This window comes from Drosophila virilis, chromosome 3 (assembly GCF_030788295.1).
Source record: "Drosophila virilis strain 15010-1051.87 chromosome 3, Dvir_AGI_RSII-ME, whole genome shotgun sequence".
In the NCBI taxonomy this organism is placed as follows: Eukaryota; Metazoa; Arthropoda; class Insecta; order Diptera; family Drosophilidae; genus Drosophila; species Drosophila virilis.
This window is the reverse complement of record NC_091545.1, coordinates 13,060,769-13,087,782: the sequence shown is the minus strand read 5'-3', so window position 1 is coordinate 13,087,782 and position 27,014 is coordinate 13,060,769. Positions and strand designations below refer to the sequence as shown.

Genomic DNA, 27,014 nt, shown 5'->3' with positions numbered 1-27,014 from the left:
AGGTATAACATATTAAAATCGGACGATATTTACTCGAGATATTAAACAAAAATAATCAAAAAAGTTTTGAATTTCGGACCGACCCCGATTTTGCGAAAAAACGTGATGTAACCCCTTGCTTTTTTTATCGATTTGGGTCAAAATTCAGATTTGCAATCTTTTAATGCCAATCGATAGTCCTGATCCCTACGGGTCCAAAATGGTATAAAATTACAAAATCTGACATTATTTGGCTGAGATATTCCAAAAAAATCATCAAAAAAGATTGACTTTACAAACGTATCGTTTTTGGGTCCACAACTTTTTTGATCCCATCAATTTTCAATTTGCTTGAATGCAAATTGAAAGTAGGAGTCCGTACGAATTTAAAAAGGTATAACATATTAAAATCGGACGATATTTACTCGAGATATTAAACAAAAATAATCAAAAAAGTTTTGAATTTCGGACCGACCCCGATTTTGCGAAAAAACGTGATGTAACCCCTTGCTTTCTTTATCGATTTGGGTCAAAATTCAGATTTGCAATCTTTTAATGCCAATCGATAGTCCTGATCCCTACGGGTCCAAAATGGTATAAAATTACAAAATCTGACATTATTTGGCTGAGATATTCCAAAAAAATCATCAGAAAAGATTGACTTTACAAACGTATCGTTTTTGGGTCCACAACTTTTTTGAGCCCATCAATTTTCAATTTGCTTGATGGCAAATTGAAAGTAGGAGTCCGTACGAATTTAAAAAGGTATAACATATTAAAATCGGACGATATTTACTCGAGATATTAAACAAAAATAATCAAAAAAGTTTTGCATTTCGGACCGACCCCGATTTTGCGAAAAAACGTGATGTTACCCCTTGCATTTTTTATCGATTTGGGTCAAAATTCAGATTTGCATTCTTTTAATGCCAATCGATAGTCCTGATCCATACGGGTCCAAAATGGTATAAAATTACAAAATCTGACATTATTTGGCTGAGATATTCCAAAAAAATCATCAAAAAAGATTGACTTACAAACGTACCGTTTTTGGGTCCACAACTTTTTTGAGCCTATCAATTTTCGATTTGCTTGAATGCAAATTGAAAGTAGGAGTCCGTACGAATTTAAAAAGGTATAACATATTAAAATCGGACGATATTTACCCGAGAAATTAAAAGACAAATAATCAAAAAGTTTTGAATTTCGGACCGACCCCGATTTTGCGAAAAACGTGATGTTACCCCTTGCATTTTTTATCTAGTCTTCTTCAACTTTAAGTATATTTTAATAATATAATAAGTTGCGATATGTTCATTAAATTTATTATATCGCATGGACAATAATCAACGACGTTAAACTCGAATAGACACCGGAAATATCTTTTCGGCTTCGTATTGACTAAGTGTGAGTGCAAATAGAAATTGCTTTCTATTGGTAATGGGATACGTATTTTTATCAATGGCTGTTCATGCCCGCAAATCATACTTCAGTTTCTTGCTTTTATATACCACTAACAGCAGCTAGCATGTTTACTCTCGTAGCACTACTACTTCCACAACACGCACACACACAGAAGTACAATTCTGCATATTTACTTTTTCTCGGAAAATTGATCAAAATTTCGATTGCATTGGCAACTGCTATTGGTTGCTAATTGCCTGTCATCAAATTGGATTAAAATTCTATTAAGCTGTCAGCCATGGCAAATGCAATTGAAAGTGTCGTCGAGTTCAGTGCACAAATGGTCAAACGGCTGCCATTCGCCTGAGGTTCATAAGACTAAAGGCTTAAGCTAATTTCGCATTTGCTATGACACTCAATTAGTGCAGCCCCAGACAAGAGAAGCGGTACGAGATGTCTAATCCTTTGAAGCCTCTCAATGGCAACAAACCAACAACTACGATTCATAGATCCCATAAAGAAAGATGCCCTTATAAAAGCATTTGAAACGGAATACCGCTGAGTTCTAAAAGTTAAGTTAAGTTGCACTTAAAGGCAATGATGGAGAGAAAGAAGCAGTACTAAACGGCTTTAATACAATGCAGAACTAGGTTTTAAAGCGTCTTGTTAGATATTATAAATCAGAAGATTTATAAGGTAAACTTCAAATTGAAATACTTCAGTAAAACAGAATAAATTTGCTTGAAGTTTAGCAAATGGCGAATTCAGTTAAGCACTGATTAAATCCCTTCTCGATGATAGCCCTGCTTAGATATATGCTTAAATGCTTTGTTAACTTAACAGCGTAATACCTACATGTACTCGTCCTACTCTGGACCCTCTGTCTGGTTGTTAGCTGTAATAGAAAAAACAACAAGGAACAGCGCTTCATTACAATTTTAATTTGGCCTTTTAGCTGCCACGAGGCTGCCAGAGCTTAATTAGTACAATTTGCAAGGCAGGACAAGTGTCTCCCTAAACGTAGCCTTGCTGCTAGACTGCGTTTAAACCTGGCGACAAGTCGAAATTTTGTTGATTGCTAACTGTAAATAGATGGGAAAAGCAGAGGCTGGGCAGCAAGTGCAGAACTGCAAATACGATTTTCTTTCATTTTTTTGTTTTGTTTTTTTTTTTTTTTGGTTTACAGGAAAGTTAATTGAACTTGCACACCAAAAAGCGGCCGCCCTGCCTGTAGCTATTGTGCCTGAGCTGGAGTGGGGTGCTGCAGAGAGTTGGTGTAGAGGTTTTTCAACTGGCTCTTAGTGCTTTATTTGACATCATAATTAAGTCGGAATAATGCGCATGGAAATTGTTGTCAAGTGGCTCATAATTTATTAGGCAATGCGGCAGTTAGCTTCTTTGTGGACTGCCAAAGGTAAAATCATATTGTTAACAGAAGTGTTATGTTGCTAAGGATGCCTTTAAAGCAACGTATTGACATACGCCACTTCTTAAAACAATTGCAGAAGGTGAGGTTTTGGCATTCAAAAAGCACAAACGTCACCCAAATGGACTTACCCGACAAGTCCGAGGGGGATCGAAAGATCTATCGTGCCTTGAGCCTGGCGAATGGCACGCGCGCCATGCTTATTTCGGACCCCGGCATGGGCGAATCTAATACATCTTCGCATACGTCGGTGGCGAAGTCAGCGTCGTCTAAAAGTGGTACCTCCGATTCATCGCTGGAACACTACCAAGGCAAGTTGGCGGCCTGTGCGGTGTTAATGAGCGTAGGCTCCTTCTACGAACCACCTCAGTATCAGGGACTGGCGCATTTTTTGGAGCACATGATATTTATGGGCTCGGAAAAATATCCAATTGAAAATGCATTTGATTCGTTTGTAACGAAAAGCGGGGGCTTCAGCAATGCGCACACAGAAAACGAGGACACGTGCTTCTATTTTGAGGTGGAGGAGCAGCATCTAGACAAGACACTGGACATGTTTATGCATCTGATGAAAGAGCCACTTATGTCCATTGATGCTATGGCACGCGAACGCTCCGCACTGCAGTCCGAGTTCGAGCAGACCCACATGATCGATGAGGTGCGACGAGATCAGATCCTGGCCAGCATGGCGACCGATGGTTATCCACATGCCACTTTCAGCTGGGGCAATCTCAAGTCCCTGCAAGAGAATGTTGATGATGATGACCTGCATAAAACGCTGCATGCGTTTCGACGCAATCATTATGGAGCCAATCGCATGACGGTTTGCCTGCAGGCGCAGCTATCGCTGGACGAACTGGAAGAGCTGCTTGTGCGCCACTGTTCGACCATGCCCAAAAGCGAGCAGTCGCCGCTGGATGTCTCCAGGTTTAACTACAGGGAGGCGTTTCGAGAGCAGTTCTTTCGCGAGCTGCTGCTAGTGCAGCCTGTAGAGGATGTGTGCAAGGTAGAAATCAGCTGGGTGCTGCCTGCCATGCGCCAGTTCTATAGATGCAAGCCGGACGCTTTCCTTTCGCAGCTGCTGGGTTACGAAGGTGTCGGCAGCTTATGCTCCTACTTGCGCCGCCGGCTGTGGTGTATGAGTGTCATAGCCGGCGTCGGAGGAAGCAGCTTTGAGACGAATTCAATTTACTCCCTCTTCACGATGTCCATTTATTTAACAGACGAAGGCTTCGAGCATCTGGATGAGGTGATGGCCGCCACCTTCGCTTGGATACGCATGCTTAACGAGTGCAACACGCTGCATTCCACCTACAAGGAAATGCAGCAAATAGCAGCCACCAATTTCCGCTTTCAGATCGAACTGCCCTCCATGGACAATGTGCAAAGCATAGTAGAGGCCCTGAGATTTCTGCCACCCAAAGATGTGCTCACCGGCACACAGCTCTATTTTGAGTACGATGACGCAGCGATGTCGATGCTCAAGCAGCACCTTAACGAGTTTCGATTTAATATCATGATATCATCGCATATACCATACGAGCATCTGCTTTATGATCAGGTTGAACCTTGGTTTGGCACACACTACACAACTATCAATATGCCCGCTAAATGGCAGGCCATGTGGTCAAAACCCGAGCCGCATCCGGAGTTAAAAATGCCTGAGCAGAATCAGTTTATAACCACAGATTTCACCGTGCATTGGATAGAGGCGGGCAAGCCGCATGTGCCACGTCGCCCCAAGGCTCTTATTAAAAATGATTTATGCGAGCTTTGGTTTCGGCCAGATGACACCTTCCTGCTGCCTGATGGCTTCGTAAATCTATACTTCATAACGCCTATAATGCGCAGAAGTCCACACGATTACATGTCGGCGGTGCTGTACACCTATTTGGTGGAATTCAGCATCGCCGAACAGTTATATCCGGCGCTGGTCGCAGGTCTGACCTATGGCCTGGATACGGCGGATAAGGGCTTGGTGCTGCGCGTCAGTGGCTACAATCAGAAGCTACCATTGCTGCTGGAGATCGTAATGAATGTGATGCAATCGGTAACAATAGATCCCGCTCAGGTGGTGTCCTTCAAGGAGCTAAAGAAGCGACAAATTTTCAACGCGTTAATTACTGGCAGATCTCTCAACCTTGATCTGCGTCTTACTGTACTTGAGCATATGCGCTTCACCCTGCTGCAAAAGTACCATGCCTTGGAAACCATCACCGTGGATGACATACAGAACTTTAAGGATAACTTCTACAAGAAGATGTATGTACAGGGCCTGATTCAAGGCAACTTCACAGAGCAACAGGCGCGCGACATCATGCAGAAGGTGCACAGCACCTACCAAAGCGAAAAGGTGGACAACTTAGTGGATCAGCACAATCGATTGGTTCAGCTGCCGCTGGGCGAGCACTTTCTGCGCGTAAAAACCCTTAATGAGGATGATCCCAATACTATTGTGAGCAACTATTATCAAATTGGACCATGCACTCTAAAAATGGAATGCCTGATGGATCTCGTCGATCTGGTTGTGGAGGAACCGTTCTTTAATCAGCTGCGCACGAAGGAACAGCTCGGCTACAGCCTGGGCGTCTACCAGCGTATTGGCTATGGCATTCTTGCCTATATACTGAATATAAACACTCAAGAGAACAAGCACACGGCCGAGCATGTGGAGGCGCGCCTGGAAGCATTTCGCAGCCGCATGCCGGAGCTGGTCGCTCAGCTTACAGATCAGGAGTTCGATGAGGTGCGCGAAACACTCATTAATGGGAAAAAACTGGCCGATTACAGCCTGGACGATGAGGTAATGCGAAACTGGAGCGAAATAGTTAGCATGGACTATTTTTTCAATCGTACTGACATGCAAATACAAACTCTGAACAGCCTCACAAAGGATGATGTGGTCACATTTCTTTTAGACTACGACAAGTTCCATTTACGTAAACTCTCTGTTCAAGTGATTGGCGCTTCTACCGTGACCAGGCATTCGACAACCCAATCTATTTCCGATGCCGTTGCCGCCAGGCAAAGCTCTGTAAGTGGCCTGGGCAGACGATCCGGTTCGCTGGCCATGATGCTCGATGAGGTGCAGCGCAACATATCCGAGGAGCAGTTGCTGTTTGAACAGATTGGCGATCGCATCAGACTAGAGTTCATTGGCGTAAGCAATGATCCCTCCCACATAACGGATATAGCTGCTTTTAAGAAGGATCTGCTCGTCTATCCGTTCATCACTAGCAATCCGAAGCTCGACAAGTCGTAAGAATCAGCGATATAAATATATGTTGTTCTTGTACAAACAACTGTTAAAAGTCGTCGCGGACGAGCCTCAACCTCAGGCAACGTGTTGCTTATGGGAAAGAGCCAAGAATTTTTAGGAATATGTATTGGTAGATCTAGCAATAAGTGTCTTATGTTTTGAATCTGAAAATCCAATAAATTTGTAATACAATTAAGTAAGGCTTTTCTTTAAATGCAATGTTAGATCAATCAAGATTAAATGTTGTGACGGGACGGGGCAGGGTCTAAGGGGAAACTTTTTGCTGTAGTAAACAAATTACAGTCAGTTTAGTTGAAGGCGATGTCTGGCCGTGTGCGTATTGCCGTGGCAACTGTTGCTGGCGCATATTGTGCCTGCTGTTGCTTTCATCACAAGCAGAAAAAACAACTTTGATGCTGCATAAGAAATAAAAGTTAGTAATTATAAATGTATAGGGTAAATGATTAACAATAGCATATGTTAGACTACAAAATACTCTGCATTAAATATAAATACAAAAATTTTAATAAGCATCATTTTGCGCGCAGGCTGTATGTTGAATGATAAATTAACCTTGGTTTCGAGTCCGCACCAATATTTTATATATTTATTTTAATTTTCATAACACTACACCTTACCAAATTATTCTTGAATTTTATTGAAAGAAGCTGCTTAAATTAAATAACAAGCATTGCAACAGAAATGTTCACGCGATGATTGCAGTTGGCTTAAAAGATTCAGCTCCTGCTGGGGTTGCTAAGCACTGAGCTTCATTATGAAAGCATATTGTGCCAGCCACTGTCCGCACTCAAATATATATACTTCTGTAAATGGGTGTGTGTGTGTGTGTGTTGGAGCCCAGTAGCCTGTGTGCTGCTTGGCAGCTGTCCAACTGTTCAGCATTGTTGTTGCTGCTGGTTATATCTGCAAATTGTGCTGCTGCAATTTTGCGTTATATTGTTTGCGTATTTCGTTTCGGGTCTAAAAATAAACAAAACACAACAACTGCTAATGCCAGTTGAAATGCCCCGCCTCCAAAACAGTGTTGCCCACCAATCAGGCAATGGCCGGTTTTGCTAATGATAAGCCTTGTTTTGTAGCCATTATTATTATTGTTGATGCTGCTGCTTGTGGCTGGGATTGCCATAAAATAATTATGAGAGCACATTATTTTGATATTGATTCTGGTTTTAATGAGCTGACTTTAATGGGCCACAACTTTAAGCCTTAAAATGCCACAAAAAGAACTAACACAATTTATTATTTAAGTGTTTATCTTTACTTACTTGACAGTAGCTGAAAGTACACAAGCGCATTGAATTCACAAATTGCATTTTGGAAAAATGAATAAAGTTTTATTCACGCAATGATTTCTTGCACAGCTATATTTATATATGTATATATATATATATATATATATATGTAGTATATATAGATATATAAGTATATGTATATCACTTGTTATAATTTATTTTATAAAACTTGTGTGTTCCTTTTGTTGGCCAAAAAATACACAACTTTTATGAAGTCATAGAATTGATGCACTGCATTTTATTGATTTGTATTTGTATTGTATTCAAATTAAATTTTAAACGCAACACATAAAATGTTTAAGCCAACATTAATGTAAATATATGTATTTATAATATATATTGAGTAATTGAATTAAGCATTTAAAAAAAAAAAACAATAAATTTAGTTATTGGTAATTAAATTCTGTGCGCCTGTCAGGCGCTTAACAATAAGTAAACTTTTAGCAAACTTTTTTTTCGTTTTTATATTTTTGTTGTTGTGTTTTGTTTAAATTAATTAATGAATTGATAATAATGGAAACATTTTTGCAAGCGCATTGATGATAATATGATTTATATTAAGCATTCAATTAAATTTTCGATGCACTGTAAATCAGTAGCAATTTCATGAATATCTAAATAGATTATTGCAAATGTAAACAAGTGTTAATTTAATTGTTGTCAAGTTTTTTGGGCGCATTTTAACGCATCTGGACTTAGGCTATAATTAAATAAAGTAATTTACTTATATAAAAATATATATATATATATATTTAGGTGTATTTATGCGTTGATTATTATTTTTTTTATGATTTTATGTTTTTTTCATTTTTAGTTCAGTTTTTATCTTTCATTCTAATTTTTTGAAATGTGTCGATTAATCTACATATTGTTTCAGTTTTATTTTATCAATTTGGTTTTTTTTCTATTTGCGAGTGTGTAAAACACTAAAAATATGTCCGAATGCTAAGCACGCTCTAAATGTTCACTTACATTTAAGAAAACTGTATTAAACAAAAATGACTTATTTATAAAAATTAGGTTTACCTTTTAAATTTTATATAATAAGTTAGAATATGCTGTGAAGTACATACCGCCTTAAAGAAATTTTTAGTATATGTTTTAATTATTTTAAGTAACGGAATTTGCATTTTTTCTATTTGCCCCAAAGTTAATTGAATGCAAAAATGTGCCCTTTGCGACTAAATAATTGGCTTAAAGGGCATTAAATGAATTATTTTAATTGATTTAATTAAATTTAATTTTTGTTTCGACTACTTTAAAGGCTTTTTCTTTCCTTGTAGGAAATACTTCTCAAATTGTTTATATTAATTTTAATTTGATGTGTAATTAAAGTTTGCAAGAGTTTTTTTTTTTTAAATGATTTTTAGGCTCGTTATTGCTATTCTTTAAAATTAATTTCATTTTAAATAGAACTTAAAACAAAATTCTTGAATGTGTTTTAATTGTTTTTTTCGCAATGACAAGACATATGTTTTTTAGTGTTCTTTTGCTCGCTCACCAGAACAGGCTCAACCAAATTAAATAATTTAATTATAATTAAATTGCTGATTAAGAATATCATCATCAATTTTTAATTATCATCCTTAAATCATCTCATTCATGCTCTCGAACTCACTGCGCTCGCTCTTTCGTACTCTCTTTCTCTCTGATAGACTTTTATTTAGATTTCACTCGCGATATTTTCAAATTGGAATGACCTTAATTAGAAACATGTACTTTTTTCTCGAGCTTTACAACATTTTTGCTTATGTTTTTCTATATATGTATATCGTTTTGTTATTATTATGTATTTTCACTCATTTCTAAACGTTTTGGCTGTTATTTTTTTCTCTTTTTTTTGTTGTTGCTGCTGCTTATAGGAAAAGGGTGCTGAAATATTGTGGAGTGTTTTTTGGACTAACTCTCCCGGCAATTTTGGCTTTAGTTGTAGTTGTGTATGTGTATGTGTTTTTTGTTTTATATATATTTTTTTAAATTGGAAATAGTAAAGTTTTGAAATTTCAACTATATCGTTCAAATGTTTTAAATGCATTTAGAAAATAAATAGGATATATTTTTAGTTGTGCTTTTTTTTATCTTTGTGTTTTTCGTAACGAATTTTCAGGAATATTTGAGAATAGTGAGCCACACAATAGGTATATAGTGTATTGCATAAGGATCGTCTATATGGGCAAAGCAACAAGTTTGTCCAAATTATTGGCCCATTTCAATGCACATTTTGTGTGCATTTGTGTGTGTGTGTGAGTGTATGTGCCGCATTTTATTATACGGTAAAATCACCTGCCGCCCAGCTCATTTTGTAGTCATCAATATTGAACAAATCAAATATATCGCCACTAGCATTGAATGCATCCACAGCACCACCACCGCTGCCGTCCATGGCATTGCCCATGCCGTTGGCTATGCCCGTTGTCGCCGTGGCATAGTCACCATGGCCGCCCGGCTGCGGTTGGGTCACTGCCTGCATTATGGAGTTCAATGTGCTTTCAAAGTCATCGCACACATCCATCGGAGTGCTGTTGTAGTGACCATTTGCCGTGCCACACTGCACGGCGGCAGCATTGTTGCTATTGTTGTTGGAATTGTTGCTGCTGGGGGTGGTGGCAACATGCTGGCTAAGCTGCGCCACAAAGCTGTCCGCATCGAAGTCAACATCGGCGCCGTGATTGTTATTCAGGAGCACGCTGTCCGGACTGCTGGCATCGAGCAGCTCATTGATGCTGGGCTGCAGGCTGGGATTGAGATCGCGCCGCATGCTGTTGCTGTTGTTGTTGGCGCTGTTCTTGCCGGCACAATAGTTGTTCGAATCGTCGCCAATGTCCATTTCCAGCTGCTGCGACATCAACTCCAGCAGCTCATACTCATCGAAATGATTAAGCTTGGCATCCGGACTGTTTGGTTTGTCGCTGGCACTGCCAGTGACGCTGCTGCTGCTGCATTTGGGCGGCGTGCTGGGCGGTGGCGTGGCATGATGCTGCTCCAGGAATATGTCCAAGGTTTTGGCCACGCTCTCCGCATCGATGGCCGACACATCTGGCTGTAGCGGCGAGGCCATATCAATATTCTCAATGTAACCATGCGTTGTGGCTTGCGGATTGCTGGACGCATAGCTGACGTGGCTGTCGTTGGTGTCCATAGCCATATCAAGGTTGGGCAGCGATTGTGGTGTGGGAGGCGCCTCCAATTTGGGCACAAGCGGCACAATGCTGGCACCGCCAGCTGCTGTTCTGGGCGTCACGCCATTGAACATGGCCAGCTCGGGCAGGGGCGTCAGTGGCGTTATGGGCTCCAGGGCTGCGCTCTCCGGCAGCTCACCCTGCTTGATTAGTATGTCCAGCACATCGCTGACCTGCTCCGATTTTATGCCCGTTGGCTTGCGCTGTATCTGGCAATTGCCGGTTGCCGTTGCTGTTGCTGCTGGTGGCGCGGGTGATGCTGCCGGCTCCTCTTTGATCTTCATTAGCGGCATGCTGTTTCCCATGGCAGCGGCTGCTTTGCTGGCCGCCAACTGCTTTGTCGCCTCCTCGTACTGGGGTGGCGGCGCTGTTGTGGGCTTTATGTCTAGCTGTATGAGCTGTTGGCCAGGCTGAAAATGCTGCTGCTGCTGCTGTTGTAGTTGCAACTGCTGTAGCTGCTGTTGTGTGATGATGGGCTTGGCATCAATGGGAAATACAATGCTGGGCAACGAGTTTGTGCGTTGGTGTCCATTGAGCAGCTTCTTTGTGGCAGTTGTTGCTCCTGCTGCAGCCGCTGGCGGTTGCGGCGGTGTTGCTGTTGTTGTTGTTGTCGCAGTGAGGCTTATGTTGCCCAGCGTGTGTGCCGTCATCTGCTGATCATTGAGGCCCAGCAAAAATATGGTCTGGTTGCCCTCATTCCAGACGAGGCCCACGTTGTTTGGATGTGGCACGGCGGCTGTTGCTGCTGTAACTGTCTTGCCTGCGTGCAATATTGCTGCCGTGTTGGCAGTAGCATTAACCGCATTCGATTGCTTTGTGGGCGTGGCTTGCAGCTTGGGCACGCCATTTGAATTGTTATTGTTGTTGGATGGAATGAGTACAGTTTGTGTCTTTTGCGTAAGCAAACGCATCTGCTGCTGTTGCTGCTGTTGTGCCTGCTGTTGCTGCTGCTGCTGCTGCTGTTGTAGTTGCTGCTGTTGCAGTGCCGCTGCGGCAGCGGCCGCCTTTTGCTTTTGTATCTTGGCTTCCAGCTGTTGCTTGACCACCATTTTTTGATTGATCGGCGGCGCCTGTTGCCCATTGCCGTTGGCCTGAATCCCGTTGTTGCTGCCGCTGCTGTTGTTGGCGGGCTTCTTAGCTTGACTGCTGCTGTTGTTGTGCATGCCATTCAGCTTGCTGGATGGCGTTGTTGTTGCCGGCTTGACGCTCACCTTGGCGGGTATAGTCTTCTCTAGCTGCGGCATCACCGTCAGCGTTTGCTGTGGCCCGTTCGCTGTGGTGGTTATCAGCGTTATCTGCTGCGACGGCAACGCATTAACCACCTGAGCAGTAACCGTCTGCTGCTGCTGCTGTCGCCGTATTTGCTGCAGCTCCTGTTGGGAGCGTTGCAGCTGCCGCTGCAGCTCGTCGATTTTACGCTGCTGCCGGCGCAAAAGCTCCTCGTTCTGTATGATGGTCGCCGTTTGGGGCTGCGGTGGCAAAATTGTTTGCAGCGTCATGGCATGATTGCTGTCCATCTGCTGCACCACATCCATTTGCTCGTGCTCCAAGGTGCTGGCGGGCGACTCTGCCACCAGCATGGCGACTGGCGGCGGCTGCACATCCGTAGCACCGCAATTGCTGGTATCCATGGCATCGCTGATGGTGATGACCTCGCTGACAGTTGCGGGCGTGCTGGCCACCATGCTGCATTCGATGGGCTCCAGTGGCAGATAGGGTTTCAGTCGCTCAATCAACTGCGGCTTAGGCCCCGAAACAGGCAAATTGCGACGCTTTAGATGCTGCTTTAAGTCAGATACCTTCATTTTCTCCAAACGCGTCAGATCTGTTATAGAGCTGGTGGACTCGGCATAGCTGTTGGCCGGACTGGCCGGTATAGATGAGCTCACTGAGAGCGCTGGCGAGGGCAGCGGCGGAGGATGTTGCTGCTGATGCTGCTGCATCGCGGCCGTGGCAACTGTTGCTTGTGTCTGTTGTGTGGCTATAAGCGACAACGTTGGTGGTGCGGGCGCGGGCGTAGCTGCAGGCGTTGCCGCCAATAATGCCGCATCTCCAAAGCTCAAGGGTGCACCACCCGTGCTGCTGGTTATGGAAATGGTGTTGGGCAGCGCAATGGGCGCCGGCGTTGACGCCGTTGTGATAGATGTGGCCAGCGCCGGCACCGTCTTTGTTGTCACCGTGATGCTGTTCGCTGTGGTGCTGATGGAGCTGCTGGGGGTGGCTATGGCAGCGCTGGCTGGGGGCAGTATGGATTGGTTCTTGTTGAGGTTCTCCAGAAACTTGAGCAAATAGTTCTGCTGCTCGAGAAGGAGCTGATAGGAGGTTGTTTGATCCGACTGCGATTGATCCTGTGCTTGGCCCGCGGCGCTGGGTGGTCCCTTATATTCGTGGAATTTAATGGTACGCGCCTTGGACACAGGCTTTGACTTGGACTTTTTGCGATTCTTGTCTTTGCCGGGCGCATCCGACTTCATGGAAACCGGATGCAGCTGAAGTCGAGTCGGCGGCGGCGGCGGCGATGCAATGGAAGACAATGGGCTTAATGTGGAAGTACTGGAGCCCAAGGAGCAGGGTGACGCGAGCATCGGCAGCATGTGATTGCTGGCTGGACTGGACGTTGGACCGGCCACGCTCTGGCACAGCTCCTCAAACAGATTGGCCGTCTCCTGCTTCACCTTGATGGCACTGGCAACAGGCATGGGCGGCGGTGGTGGCGGGGGTGCACTCACAATATGTGTGCCGCCCATGTGACAATCTGTAGTATTCAGCAGCTGTATGGAGGGCACCACGCTGAGCACCAGCTGCCCGCAGTTGCTAGTCGTTGACGTGGGCGTGGTCAGCGCCACAGTGACAATGCCAGCTGAGGCGGCAGCTGCCTGTAGCATATCCTTGGGCGTCGATGTAAGCGGCTCCGCTGGCACCACTGCACCGCCGCTTGCCGTTGTGGCCGCTGTGCCCGCAGGCATGAGCTCATCCAGGCGCGGCGGCGTCTGCCGCGTATCGCTCTCGGAGCTCTGTGAATCCTCTTCGAAGGTGACATAGCTATGCGGATGCTGTGGACGCGTCAATAGACCCTCACTGGTTGCCTTGAATGGCACCAAGCCCTCCTTGACAATCTTTTCGATGGGCTTCTCCGTATGTAGAATGTTTTTCTTGATGAGCTCCAGCGGTCCTGGTCGATGCTGGATCTGTGAGTTGAGCTGATCAGCCAGACGCGCCTTCTTCAGCATGCGCTGCTTCTCCGCCAGACTCGGATCGATGTGGCACTCATCTTCCTCCAGTATATGCAATCGCTCGAGATCTTCGCGATTGGGCCGCTGCTGTATTTTGGCCTTCAGCAAATCGCTGGTCTTGGCGCGTTCCAGTTGCTTGCATTGTTCGTGGATGGCGGGCGAGGTTTTGAGCGCTGGCAGAGAGAGATATTATCAGATATTTAACTTATCAAGATATTTTTGAAAATTATTATAATATATATATATATAAGTGAAGCTCGCAATTCTTTTATGAATAATATTAATGCAATTAAAAGCTAAGAAGTAGTTGTAGGAAATGTTCGTACACAAATATTCGCTCTATTTTAAATATTTTAAAGAGGCGCCAGCAAGGCAGCTAAATATTGTTTTATTTTCATTTATTTTTCTTTTATTATTATTATTATTTTTTTTTTTTCGGCGATGTCGAAAATTTGTCATTTAAATTCAAATTCAAATTCACTTTCGGCTGCGCTCTGCACATTCAATTGGTTTGTAAATTCGCGTATTTTGTTGATTCTTTTCTGGCTTTCTTCCGTTTGCGTTAGCTCAACTTTTTGTGGCGCCGCGCATAAATTTGGTAAGGAGGCCATTGAAAATGCGCAGATATTTGCATATCCTTTTCGCCAGGCTTTCACGTCTGCCAGGACGTGGTTGTGAAGCACATAAGTGGGGCTAATGTGTACTTTCTGCGGCGGCCCTTCAATACTATTTATCGATTTGGCTAGGCAAAAGCCGGAGTTATATTGTGAGGAACAAGTATACGCACCGTGTGCTGCTTGCTGGTTTACTTACATGGTATTATGCCCTGCTCGACAAGCTGCGAGTGCGGCCGTCGCACCATCAGCTTCACTTTAAGCGCTGCAAGGAGAAAAATAAATATAATTATAATACACTTTCAAATCAAAAGCATCGCGCGCTAAATGACAGCTCAACAAGTTGCGGCTACAAATCAAATACCACAAATTTGGGCGCAAATAAATTATAGAGTTTAGCTAGTGCAGAGGAGCACCGCGGGCAGAGATCAAAACAAAAACATAGCTCATAAAAAATTCGTTAAACAGCTGGCCAAAATGCGAACGTCCAAGTTTTCGGCGGGTTTTCGTATTTCTTGACAACCCAAAGCAATAAATGTCGAGCCCAGCACACGAATAGGAAAAGAAAAAAATACAAACAGCTGCAAATGGAAAAACAAGGCAACATAACGCACAAAAATATTATCGCTAAGCAAAGCAAAGTAAAAGAGCAGAAAAAAAGGAAAACTTTTAATATCTTTATGCGCGGTCTGCCTTTGTTGTTGCTCTCGTTCCAATGGGTGTACACAACTTTTACTTTATTCATTTTTTCTGTCTTCTTCTGCTTAACACCATCGAGTGTAAAGTTGGCGCCCCCAAAAATTAAATATTTAAGCCGGGCACCAAGAACGACGTCTACCCACATGCTACCCGGACGCCATGGGGCGTATGCGTAATAATATGATTATATGGCAACTGCTACCAAATGACAGATTGATGTCAATTAACTTGACATAAAGTCACCAAAGTCTCTGCTGCGATAACAGCGTCACACAATGAACGTGGAGTATGGGTGGCAAAAGAATAAATTCATTCAAATTGCTTTGATTAAATTTACACTCAACGGCTACAATAGATAGACCAGCTTAGGGAATAGTTGGGTTAGCTGGACACTTTGTTTATATAGATATAATAAAACTTGCAACTTTTATGGAAGAACAACTTTAAAATAAAGAACTAAAAATCAATTGAAGAGTATTTCTTTAAGACATATGTAAGACACATACATGAGTAGCTCAGTTAGCTTGTTAAGCATACGACCTGTTGTCTCAAGCTGATTAGCATCAATTAGTCTGTGGACATTAGCGAGACTATTGCACAAAATGTGGGACGAGGCATGTAATTAAAATGGAAATAAATCACATTAAGTCAGGAGACTAGAGCCAAAAATAAAGCCAAAAACCACAAATGAAATGAAAACACAAATCTTTTGGCTCCAGCTGGGGGCACTGCACCGCTGCTGTGGTTGTTGTTGTTGTTGTTGTTGTTGTTGGTAATGGTTGTTGCTGCTGTGGTTACAGCTTTGCTGCCAAGGCCAACCGCATGAAATGCCAAATGCAGTGCAGAGTTTATTTTATTTAATTTTGCTTTTTTCGTTTTGTTTTATTTTAGAATTTGGTTAACGCGTTTACACATATGCACACATTTATTTGCATGCAAAACGACAAGAGTTTTGTGGCCCAGCAGACGGCAGACAGCATCAACACTTGACGCCACAACAAAGTCGCATAAGTGAAAACGGCGACGACATCAAAGTGAGATGCTGACGATGACGTTATTAAAGTAATTTGGGCTCTTGGAAAATCATCATAAAAAACAACAACAAACAAAAATTTAAAACGAAAAAAAAAAATATCGGCGACCAGAGCGCTGCCAAGGCGCGTAATTGTCTCGCGGGTTGGCGCTGGCAGCTGTCGCCCATTTTATGATTGAAGTGTGCACAGCGCGCAGAAATGTATAAAAAATTCACTTTACCATCTCTCTCTCTCTCGCAATCTCTAAATCTCTCTCCCTCTCTCTCTATCTGATTTGTTGTTGTTTTTCTCATTATGGCAAATATTTGGGCATGTAACACGGCTAAAACAATCTTGGTGACGAAGCCAACGACTGTGCCGTCTGCCAAATTAATTACGCTAGCAATTTATTCTTGGGTTTTCATCTTCCTCTTGTTATTGCATTTTTTTTTTGTTCTTCTTCTCAATTTCTAAATGGGCGCTGCTCTGTTTACGTGTCGATTTTACACCTACACACGCGATTGATAAAAACAATAACAAAATTCCAAATTAAACACATAAAAGTTTTTATGCGATAGCAATAAAAGTGTAGACGTAGCTAAATCGTTCTTAATATTGTTGTTGTTGCTGCCGCTGCTATGCTTCTTCTTATTCCTACGGTGGGTGAGTAGGTGGCTGGGTGGGTGGTTGCCCTTCTGCTTGGAGGCCCAGTTCCACGGGCGAAGGTCAGGTAAACAAAGCAAAAACCAAGAGAGCGAGATGAGAGCGGCAACAGCTGGCTGACCGCAAATACATATAACACGAATATAAAGACGAATTTATGTATATGTATATAGATATATACAAGTATATAATATTATAAAATCGATTACGTGATCAGCGGCAGCGCCTCAGCTAAGACGCCATCAGCGTGGGCCAAATCATTGAGCAGGCAGCCAAGTAAACCAAAACATTAGCAGCAGCAGGAGGTACAGTGGGGCCTGCTATGAAATACTATATCTAAATTTAGTCACAATAATATATTATATAATTCTTATAATGCCCATTAGACAAGGATATAGACAACTCTTTAGCGAATTTATTATTATAAATATATATATAAGGTATGTCTAACTAAATCTATTTAAATTACAGCGAAACAGTTGCTCGGACACGAATAATATCTACTGCATGCCAAGTTCAAACAACTTTCAGAAGTATCTTAAAACAAACATTTCCTAGCCAGCATTATTTTTGTTAATGCACTACCTTGAACCACTGTGCAATGGCATTTTACATGCCTGCCGACTGCCGTTGTGGCTGCTATTTCCGCCTTGGCGTTTGCGCGCCTGCAGCAGCCACAACAATTTACAGCAACCACTCGTTTTACATAGGTGCCCCGCAGCCCGCATCCCGCAGTTAGCATCCCGCGCCCTACACCCTGCATCAGTCCGACCGCCTTCCGTTTCGACCTCTGCTCGCGCCGAGCGTTTGAAAGTCGCGTGCAGCGTGTTTATTTGTCAAAACATTTTTGCAGCGCCTTCGCCGCCTGCGCCTGGTTGCCATCTGTTTATAATAAATTTTAGTTGCAAATTGCAAAATGTTTACAGTGGGGCCAGGCAGAAGAAGAAGAAGCAGCAGCAGCAGCAGCCTTTTTTCAACGCTAATATGCAGCTCATGTTTATTTGTTAGATAACGGTTTTTGGGCGCCTGTATGTGTGCATTTGCATTAGTGTTTGGCTGCCGGAAATTTGGGCTGACCATTGGTTTGCCTTTTGGCAGTTTATATGACTTTTAATATTTCAAAAGAAAAAAAAAAACATAAATAAATAAAATAAAGAAACTAGAAAACCGAAGAGCACATTGCGAAATGCATGCAAATAATTGGCGGCTTTTGTCAGGGTCAGGGTGTTGTGAACTTTTGTTGGGGTTGGGGCTGCCATTTTGGCAGCCACTAAAGACCGACAAAAATGTCAGAATGCCAGCCAAGCGCAGGCGACAAGAGCTGTCAAAACTATTAGCGGCTATGGGACACAAATTTACACACACACACACACATATGCACATATTCAGGCCATTCAAAATGAATAAGATTATTTCTCTTCACTCAAAATGCCAAGCAAATATGTAGGCCAAACAGCAAAAAGTCAAAAACGAAACACTGTTGACAATTTCTGTGTGTCTGCTCGGACCATGAATGAGTTCTGCTACCGCTGCAGCAATGGGCGACTTGGAGGGTGGGCGTGGCAGAACATGTGCACGCCTTAAGTGCCCGCGGCGCACTGACAGCTTCATTAAGACTTTTGCGCGGTTGCAAAATGCCTCCAAGTCGATAATGAGCAAAGATCTCGATGACGCTGCCGCTGTTAATGATGAGGCGGCAACGGCGGCTACTGCTGGTCAGCGTCGAGTGTCGCCAAGCGTATGACTAAACAAAGCTAAGACAAAAAAAATAAATAAATAAATGAAACAAGTTGACAAATGTCAAACAGCCGCGAGATGGCCAAAAAGGTGGGCGTTTGCACCAAATATGTAAACATGAACCAACAACAAAGCGAATAAATGAAAACGAAGGGCCAAACGTAAAGCGCTAGAGCTGAGCATGTATAATTTTGTAATACACAAGTCTTGAATATGAAAATTCAAGATTTGTCTGAAACAAGTGCTTCTAGAAGCAGATAAATCTAAAAGTTCCGAAAAAGAGGAAAAATCAAATAATGCAACGACTATACTTATTTTTGAAGTGAATCGCTTTACACTCTGAGTTCTAAGTCTTATATGGCTTAAGTAAAGCAGAACCTAAACATAAGCCGACACATTTCTTTTAAACGCTTTGGTTGTCATTCAAGCTAATAAGTTTCCGAGTTCCATGCAAAAGGTTTCTATCGGAAGTCACGCTAACGACTCTTATGTTTTTCAACTCTTAGGATCCATCTCTATTCAGCAGTAAGCAGACAAATCCAATTTTTTACTCACATTCTTTATTCTTATCCATGGCCGGCTGCAGCGGACTAGAGTCGACAATGGCCTTTGGCGGTGATTGACGGGCATCATAGCAATCGGAATTGTTGCCGTCATCGCTGCTGCCCAGAAACGTCGCATGCAGACGCTGTTCGGCTGCAAAGATAGAATGTATTCCATGAGCTAATTAGGCCAACAAAACAATTTAGATGTAAGGCAGCACTCACCCTCAGACATATCGTCGTAGGCCTCTTGCAGCAGTATTATGTTCTGAAAATTATGCTCCAAGGCCTTGCCGCTGAGCCGTGTGGCCAGCAGGCCGTTGCAGCTGTCGCTCGAGATGAGCTCGACGGTGGTCAACGGCGATGTGGAGAAGGTGGCCAGCAGCGAAGAGCCGCCGCTGCCGCTGGCGCTGCTACCGCTGCCGCTGCTCAGGCTGTGCAGCGATGCGGACTTGACCAGTTGGCCAACCTTTGGGCTGTTATTGTGCGTCTTTTGGGTGGCCTTGAGTGTGCGTGTCAGGCTTTTATTGGGCGACGTCGATGTCGACTTGTTGAGCAGACGTTGCGCCGTTGCTGCACTAACTGATTTGGAGCTGGAGCTGGAACTGTTGCTGCTGCAGCTACTCACGCTGCTAACGCTGCTGCTGCTGCAGCTGCTGTTGGACTTTTTGGAACAGTTTGAGCTTATGGATGAGGCGGGCGAGGCTGATGAAGAGCAGCTGCTCAGTATGGCCGATTGCTGCTGCTGCTGTTGTTGTTGTTGTTGCTGCTGCTGCTGTTGTTGCTGCTGTTGCTGTTGCTGTTGCTGGAGTGTATTGTTGCTGCTGTTGGCTGATTTGGTATCAATTGTAATGGGTATGATGCTGGCGGCCACCTGCTTCTGCTGTCGTTGCTGCTGCTGTATCGTTTGTGGCTTGTTTGTTGTCCCGGCGGCGGCTGCTGCTGCTACTGTGGCGCCCGATGTGCTTTGAAACCAACTGGGAAAGTTTCCCTTTAGCGTATCAATAAGATCCTGATCGAGCGTTAAACGCCACGATGCAGGGCCGCCGTCCACGCTGTGCGTAGACTCTGCAATCAGAAAACATATATTAATTAAATTAATTACACGATACCTATACTTATATGTCTTATATACTTAATATGCCCAAAGCTATATCAAAACGAATAGGCCTTTCTAAACGCTAAAAAGTCTTATTTTGATTAAAATTGTTTTAATCTTAGCTCTAGGTTTATGCTTACATTTTGTTTTTAACTTATTTTTAATAAATCTGCATTCATATTGGACTATTTGTTGACCTGTTTAAAAACAAACTTCAAAGCGACGCGCTGTCCCTTGACCAACTCAACTGCTACGCGAGCAAATTTTAGCTGGTTTAGCTGGCATAGAGACGGAAATATATAATATTTATTTATTTAGTCAAGCTGTTGCGCACTTATTTAATCTTCACCCTTTGACGGCAAAGCCAATGACGCAGCTGCCCGTGTGCTAGTTATTTGTGCTAAGCACTGCCAAGTAACCTACTTAATGCTGGCCACGCCTCACTCCTCACGTTCAGCCCCTCGGTGAAAACCTAGAAACGCGCGTACTTGGTTTTTCTTTTACTCTATTTTATTTTTATTTTTTCTTCGTAGTATTTTGTTTTATTTGAAGCTTTCTTTGGCGTTTGTTGCCTTGAGTTAATTTACGAACTTGTCAATGGGTTTGCCTATACGCAAATCGTTTAATATATTTGGCATATTTCATAAACTTTAGTTTATGCGAGTGTGTGCGAGTGGGCGTGTTGATTGCTAACTATGCAAGTAATTGTAATAGCTGTAAATGCGTTGAAATTTTTTGGCACTGAACGTTATTGCATCAGGCGAGCGCGACATTCCCAGACGCGCCTCGAGTTATGCAACAGTTTGTCAACATTTTTAGCTCTGTCCGCAAATAGAAACCGTGAAAAATAAAAACCTTTTTATACCCTTTGCCAACGAGCATTAGACTGACATGCACTTGTCAAATGTACCGTTTTGGCTGAGCTCTTGTTATTTTTGGCAAATGTTTTATTTTTTTCAAACTTATTTTTTGTTATTTCTATTTATAGTTAAATTTGTTTTAAGGTTTATTTACTCTTTTGTTGAATGGACCTATTTATAGCTAGCTTTAGGCGACAACTAGCAGCTGCTCAAGTTTGTTTTTCAGTAAATTCCAAAATTTGAAGACAGCACAGACATGGCATAACGCTGTTGCCACATGTATTTTAATTAATGTGGGGCGCCAAGGTAGCAACTGTGGCAAAAGCAAAAGAAAGCAAACAAACAACAATAGACACTTGCCACAAGCACTGCCCCACGCGACGCCTGTTTCCGCTTGGCAGGCATCAATGTCGCCATCAGCTGCCCCTGTCCCTGCCTCTGCGTGAGGCTTCTGCAAGACCCCTGTTACCCCAGATGTGTGGTGATGCTGCAGCATAGCTTTGATGCTCGCTCGCTCATTGGCGCGACATGTTGTCCACACGCAGCCAACACAAAGCCATTGCCAAGTCTATTTTTAATCAACCAGCCAGCCACTAGCCAAAATGCAAGTGGTTTTTGGTCTAAAATCGCTCCAAGTCCCATCCAACAGACGCGGACGAACGAGACGCGGATGCAACTGACAACACCTTGCTCATTAACATTTCTGCCAATGGGGCGTATGCGCAACGTTGACGCCAATCTGATGCTAAATAAATTAAAATCAAGAAATTTGATTGTGTTGAAATGCAGAAACTACTTAATAGTAAGAACTTGTGTCCCAATTAGCTCCTGAAAAGTCCTGGGCTTATACTATTTTAATATGAGATAATATACATTTTTTACATAGTTACAAATTTATTCATATTCTATATTAAAAACCAAATAAGAAAAGTCAGTTTGTCGTTCACCGTCAAAGCAATCTATTTTATTAATAAATCCGGAAACCCGTATTGTCGGTTTCTTTTGTTATTTGAAATTTAGAAAACACATCGAAAAACTAACTATACAGAATTAGCAAACAAACGAACAGTCATGGCCGATACACCAGACCGGCCAAGCAAGGAAAATGTAGCAGAGTCGGCTGGCAAGGAGGCCAGTCCAGAGCAGGCGGTTAAGGAGAAACCAGCAAAGGGCAAAGACAAGGAGAAAAAAGGCAAGGAAGATGATAAAACTGGCCGCCAATCGGGTGCAACGCCAGCGGGCCTAGCCGCACAAGCTAAGCCAGCGGTGGCACGTTATGCGCCCACGTATCGCCTCGAACCAAAGAATCCTTTGAGGCAGGAACGCCTGGAGTTAATCGTTAAGGCCGAAATGAATAAAAACTATGGCGCGGATTATAGCTTCCATCCGAAGTACTCTTTGCATATGGCTGCTCAAGTCACCGAGGATATCAAGACTCGCATCAAATTATTGAATTTCGATAGATATCGTTACATAGTACTGATCACAGTTGGCGAATATCTCATGCAGGGCCTCTACTCGATGGCAAACTTTTTATGGGATGCCGAAAAGGATGGTTATGTCAATTACACCATTGAGACGCCCACGTTTTTTGCAGTATGCACAGTATTTTATATATACTATGATTGAGGAATAGGGCTAACCAAGAAGTGTGCATTAATCTAACTTATATATTCAATTTACATAAAATATATGTTGGTTTCGAAGCTCGTGCAAAATGGAAAATAAAGTCTTATAATAACAATTAGGAAACAAACTGTCCAGATATACATCAGGAGAATGTTTAATACATGCAAAATTTATATCTCCGGCTACTCTCACAAACCGACATGGCCTGAACCGAATAACTTGGCTGTTAGTTGCTGATTTATGATTGGCTAAAATGCGTTCTATTTGCAAACATAAATTTGTGCCTTTCACCAATTTTATGGGTATAGGGCCTGAGAAGTATAACTGCACCAGATAATCGCGTATAAGCCAAGCCAAAGTGGTAGCCCATTGGCAGCTAAGTCGTAAATTTTATGGCCCAACAGCAACAGTCCTTTAAGCCAACATCTTTTGACTGTCCATGCACAAAACTAATCATTCAAAACGCAGCGGAAGTTGCGGCGGAAATTGTAGCAGCTGTTAGTGCCGCCCAGTGCGTGTGTGTGTGTGTGTGTGTGTGTGGTGGTATGCGTGTTTGTCTATGTGTGTGTGTGTGTTTCTGAGTGTCTGCTCGGGTGTAGTCGCCTTTGCTGCTGCGGTGTAAACATCAATTATGTATGCTCCGGTATATGCCAGCAGCTATACACGAGCCAACGCGCCCGCAAAGTATGCTACAGAGCGCGGCAGACTTTTGTTTTGTTTTGTTGTAGTTGTTGTTGGTTTCTTTGCCGCTGTCTGCGTGTGTGTTTGTGTGTGGGTCCGTGTCTCTGTCTGTTTCTGTGGCTGGCACTTCCTCTCGGCAACAGGAAACAGGATGCTGTTAATGTTACAATACGACATAATCGATGCTTGTCGTACGAGACTCGCATTTAACCTGGCAATTTGTCGGCTGCATAAACATTAAGTTTTATTTGCAGTTTATCTGCACGTTACATGGCCCACATCTCACACACACGACCCGCTTGACGCCTGCCACTGCTGGCAGCCATAAATCAAGCAATGGCAACTTTAATGGCTAGACCAACTTTATGGCACAATTAAATTGAAGGCAACAAATAATAAAACAGCAGCGGAACAACAAAAATTGATTAAAAAATGCAAAACGTGCTAAACGCTGACCTTTATAAAAGCGTGACGTGGCGTATCATTGTTTTGATTTTTGTATTCTTTTGAGTTGGTTTTTTTATACACACATTTTGGCATTTCTGTAAAACAATCTACGCGACGTTTACATATTCATTTGAATGCCAATAGCAGATGCAGCAACAGCAGCAGCAAAGCTGCTGACAGCTTCGACAAGCGCGGATTATGCAAGCGCCACAGCTCGTGAATAGCATTCGACAACCAAAAATCAAATATATCGCATATAACAACAATAAGAACAACAACAGCTGAACGCACGCCATGTGTCGCTGTGTATGGCTGTGTGGGTGTTTCTTTAGATACAATATGTACTATGTATATGCTGCAAATTGAAACGTGTATTTGTAAACAATATGCAGACGTCATAGACAAAACTCATTCAAATGAAGGAAAAAATAGCAAGAACAACAACGGCAACAACAGCTCCAACAACCACAACAACTAATATATAATAAATATGAAAAACAATAAAAATTAGAAAAAAGTACAGAGCCAAGAAGCGCACAGTTCAGCATCTATTTTTTCCACTCGCTATTTTTTGTTGCTTTTGGTCATAGCGTTGAAAACTTGTTTTACTATAGGCACCACAACGGCAACAAGTTTAAAATGTGTATAATACTATAATATATTTAATAACAATTTATAGCGAACATTTGATTTCTTCTTGTTTTTTCTTTTTTATTTTTATAGTTTTAATATGCAGCGAGTCGTTTTTGCCTTTTTGGTGCGGGCAGAAATTTCGCATGTTATCGCAACATGACAAGTGTCAGCGATATATGCCAAAGGGGGGCACACGGCGGGATATTTATTGAAAAAAGCAAAACAAATATATATTAAGAGCAGCGGCAAAAACTAACAATTTGACAAAACGTGTTAGTTATGGACACGTACTAAAAAAAAGCAAACATTTTATAAAAACAGCATTGAAAAACGTTTTTCTATCTGTTTTTACTTTTCGGTGAAGCTTATCAGATTTTATGAGTCACATATATAAATGGATTGAAGTAATATACTTTAAGAGTTGGACTTACTTCACGCCATTAACAAAGGCAATAACTTTTTGAGAATATTATTTATACACATTATTTATATTTTACTATTCTGTTATTTGTTTACTTTTGGGCACTCTCTGCAGCTAGCTTATCTTATCAATACACTTTCAAGCTGCAGCTCATTTTTTCGTTTTGTATTTTTAAGCATTTTTTAAGCATATCACTTTTTAAGTAAGAGATTAAGTTGAGACTTGGCAAATGTGTCATGGAAACGCTTTATCAGTTGATTGTCAAAGCGGAACGCGGAGCGTGAAAATGTTGTTGTCCAACGTGAAGAGCGCGCACCGGCAAACTAAGTCAAATTGAATCGAGCGCCGAGAGTCAAGCAACACGTTTGTGGAACAGAGCCGATGACGAGTACTGAGACTGACCAACTGACTGAGTGACTGATTGACTGACTGAGTGCTTGAGGTGTCTGAGGTGCCTGAGATGCCAGAGGTGGGCGTCGACTATCGACAGTCGATAGTCGTAGACTTAACTGGCATTATGCGCGGTTCTCTAGCTCTCTCTCTCTCTCAGTCACTCACTCTTAATTTAAACAACATTTTATGCTGTTGACATATTTGAGCTGATTGATGGCACACGGCTGAACAAGCAGTAGAAACAGAGAATCGGAGAATTGCAGAATACAGCACAACAATGGCTGGTTAATAAGCGAACAAAGTACGCAAAAAGCTGGCTGCACTGTTGCACACTGCAGCCGAAATTGAATTAAAGCTGTTTCTCTGCGTTTGCTGCATGCAAATGAGTTGTGGGCAACGTCAACGTCAACGCCTGCGGTCGGCCAGTTGTTGGTCGCTGCTGAGTCTCTCCTTTTGTGCTACCTGACCAAACAATTGCACCACAACAAAAGTCAATTGGACGGACACACACACAAATTCGAACACACGCATAGGCACACGCACTCTCTGGACTACCGACTGGCTGACTGGCAACATGTTTTGCATACAAAGCAGCTCCTGTAATGACGCCGACTGCCTCCGTTGCCTGTCCAGGATGTGATGCCTTAGTGTAGCACTTCGGGCACAATGCGTATTGTGTGTGTGAGTATTAGTGTGTGTGTATGTCTGTGCAGTATGCAGGCACTTGTCTGATAAGTTTTCACTGGCCAGCAGCCACAGGCATAAGCAGCAAGGTAGAGTGAAGTTCGTTTTTAACTTAGTTTATTTATTCACCTCATACTGCAGCTTTAATGTGCTTTGAATACATCTAAATCTTATAAGTCAAGTGTTGATTAATAATTGGAAAATAATTTAATATGCCATCAATTATGTGCATACATATATTGTACAGCCTAGATTTAGCTAAACTGAACTTTGTTCGAGCGTAAATGTTTTGTTCTACTTCCCTCGACGAGATCTGCACATTAAAATTTACATAGTTAATACCTTCATTTGCCAGAAAATGTTTGACAGCTGGTAAACAACATTTGCACTACATAAACAAATCAAAATTTATCAATTAGTTCTTGCTTCGCCAATAACAAATCAAAACAGACAAACATAAAACAAAATCATTTTATACGATTTGATTTGATTTCCATGAAATGCATAAATACGCTTGTTTTACAGCTGCGGCTGCTGCTGAACAGTAGAAACGGCTGTGGAAACGGCTGTGGAAACGACAGTGGAAGCAAGGCTCGAGGCTTGTCACATTGTGGTAATTGTCTACGGACGGTGCCCAGTTGTTCGTTTCATGGCCTGGCGGCTACTGTTCCGGCTCTCGAGCGCCTTATAAATAGGCTGGCAGGCCGATTGGTTGGGTATCTATGTGTGTGTGTGTGTGTGTGTGTGTGTGTGAATGTCCTCAATTAAAATTAATTATGCCCAAACGATACGCTCAATAAAAATTTAATTTGCAAAAATATGAGTCAAGAAAATGAGCCACATAGACAAAATTTGACATTTAAGTGCTATGTAACACACACACACACACACCAACACAGACAGACACAAGCGCACACATACTAAAGCCGAAATAATTGAAATTGAATTTTCAATGATAGAGAAGAACAAACACTATATGACGATGTCATCCCGTCTGGTTGTTGTTGCTAGCCACCCGCACGAGCATTTTGGCAAAACTATTTTTAATCAAGTGCACACGTCGGTTGCTTTTGGCAACTGCTGCAAGCCACACACAAGAGCACACA

The 27,014-nt window shown here is 42.6% G+C and overlaps 3 protein-coding genes across 3 annotated transcripts in view; 2 read left to right on the top strand and 1 right to left on the bottom strand.

Annotated features, from left to right (window-relative positions):
- The first annotated feature begins 2,753 nt into the window (after window positions 1–2,753).
- On the top strand, window positions 2,754–6,268 carry LOC6623285 (nardilysin). Its single transcript, XM_002047320.4, has one exon. The coding sequence runs from the start codon at window positions 2,826–2,828 to the stop codon at window positions 6,069–6,071; it is 3,246 nt and encodes a 1,081-aa protein (XP_002047356.2). The 5' UTR covers window positions 2,754–2,825; the 3' UTR covers window positions 6,072–6,268.
- A 2,887-nt stretch (window positions 6,269–9,155) lies between these two features.
- Window positions 9,156–27,014, bottom strand: part of Mrtf (Myocardin-related transcription factor) — a 49,954-nt gene continuing 32,095 nt past the window's right edge. Inside the window, exons 2-5 of the mRNA XM_002047319.4 lie at window positions 19,287–20,129; window positions 19,075–19,215; window positions 14,607–14,672; window positions 9,156–13,966 (exon numbers count right to left, since the gene is read on the bottom strand). Coding sequence (XP_002047355.2) covers window positions 9,648–13,966; window positions 14,607–14,672; window positions 19,075–19,215; window positions 19,287–20,129 — 5,369 coding nt within the window. The 3' untranslated portion in view covers window positions 9,156–9,647. The remainder of the gene's footprint in view (window positions 13,967–14,606; window positions 14,673–19,074; window positions 19,216–19,286; window positions 20,130–27,014) is intronic.
- Window positions 21,960–22,764, top strand: LOC6623761 (dynein light chain Tctex-type protein 2B). The gene has a single exon (XM_002047318.4). It carries the CDS (start codon window positions 22,092–22,094, stop codon window positions 22,647–22,649), a length of 558 nt encoding a protein of 185 aa, XP_002047354.1. The 5' UTR covers window positions 21,960–22,091; the 3' UTR covers window positions 22,650–22,764.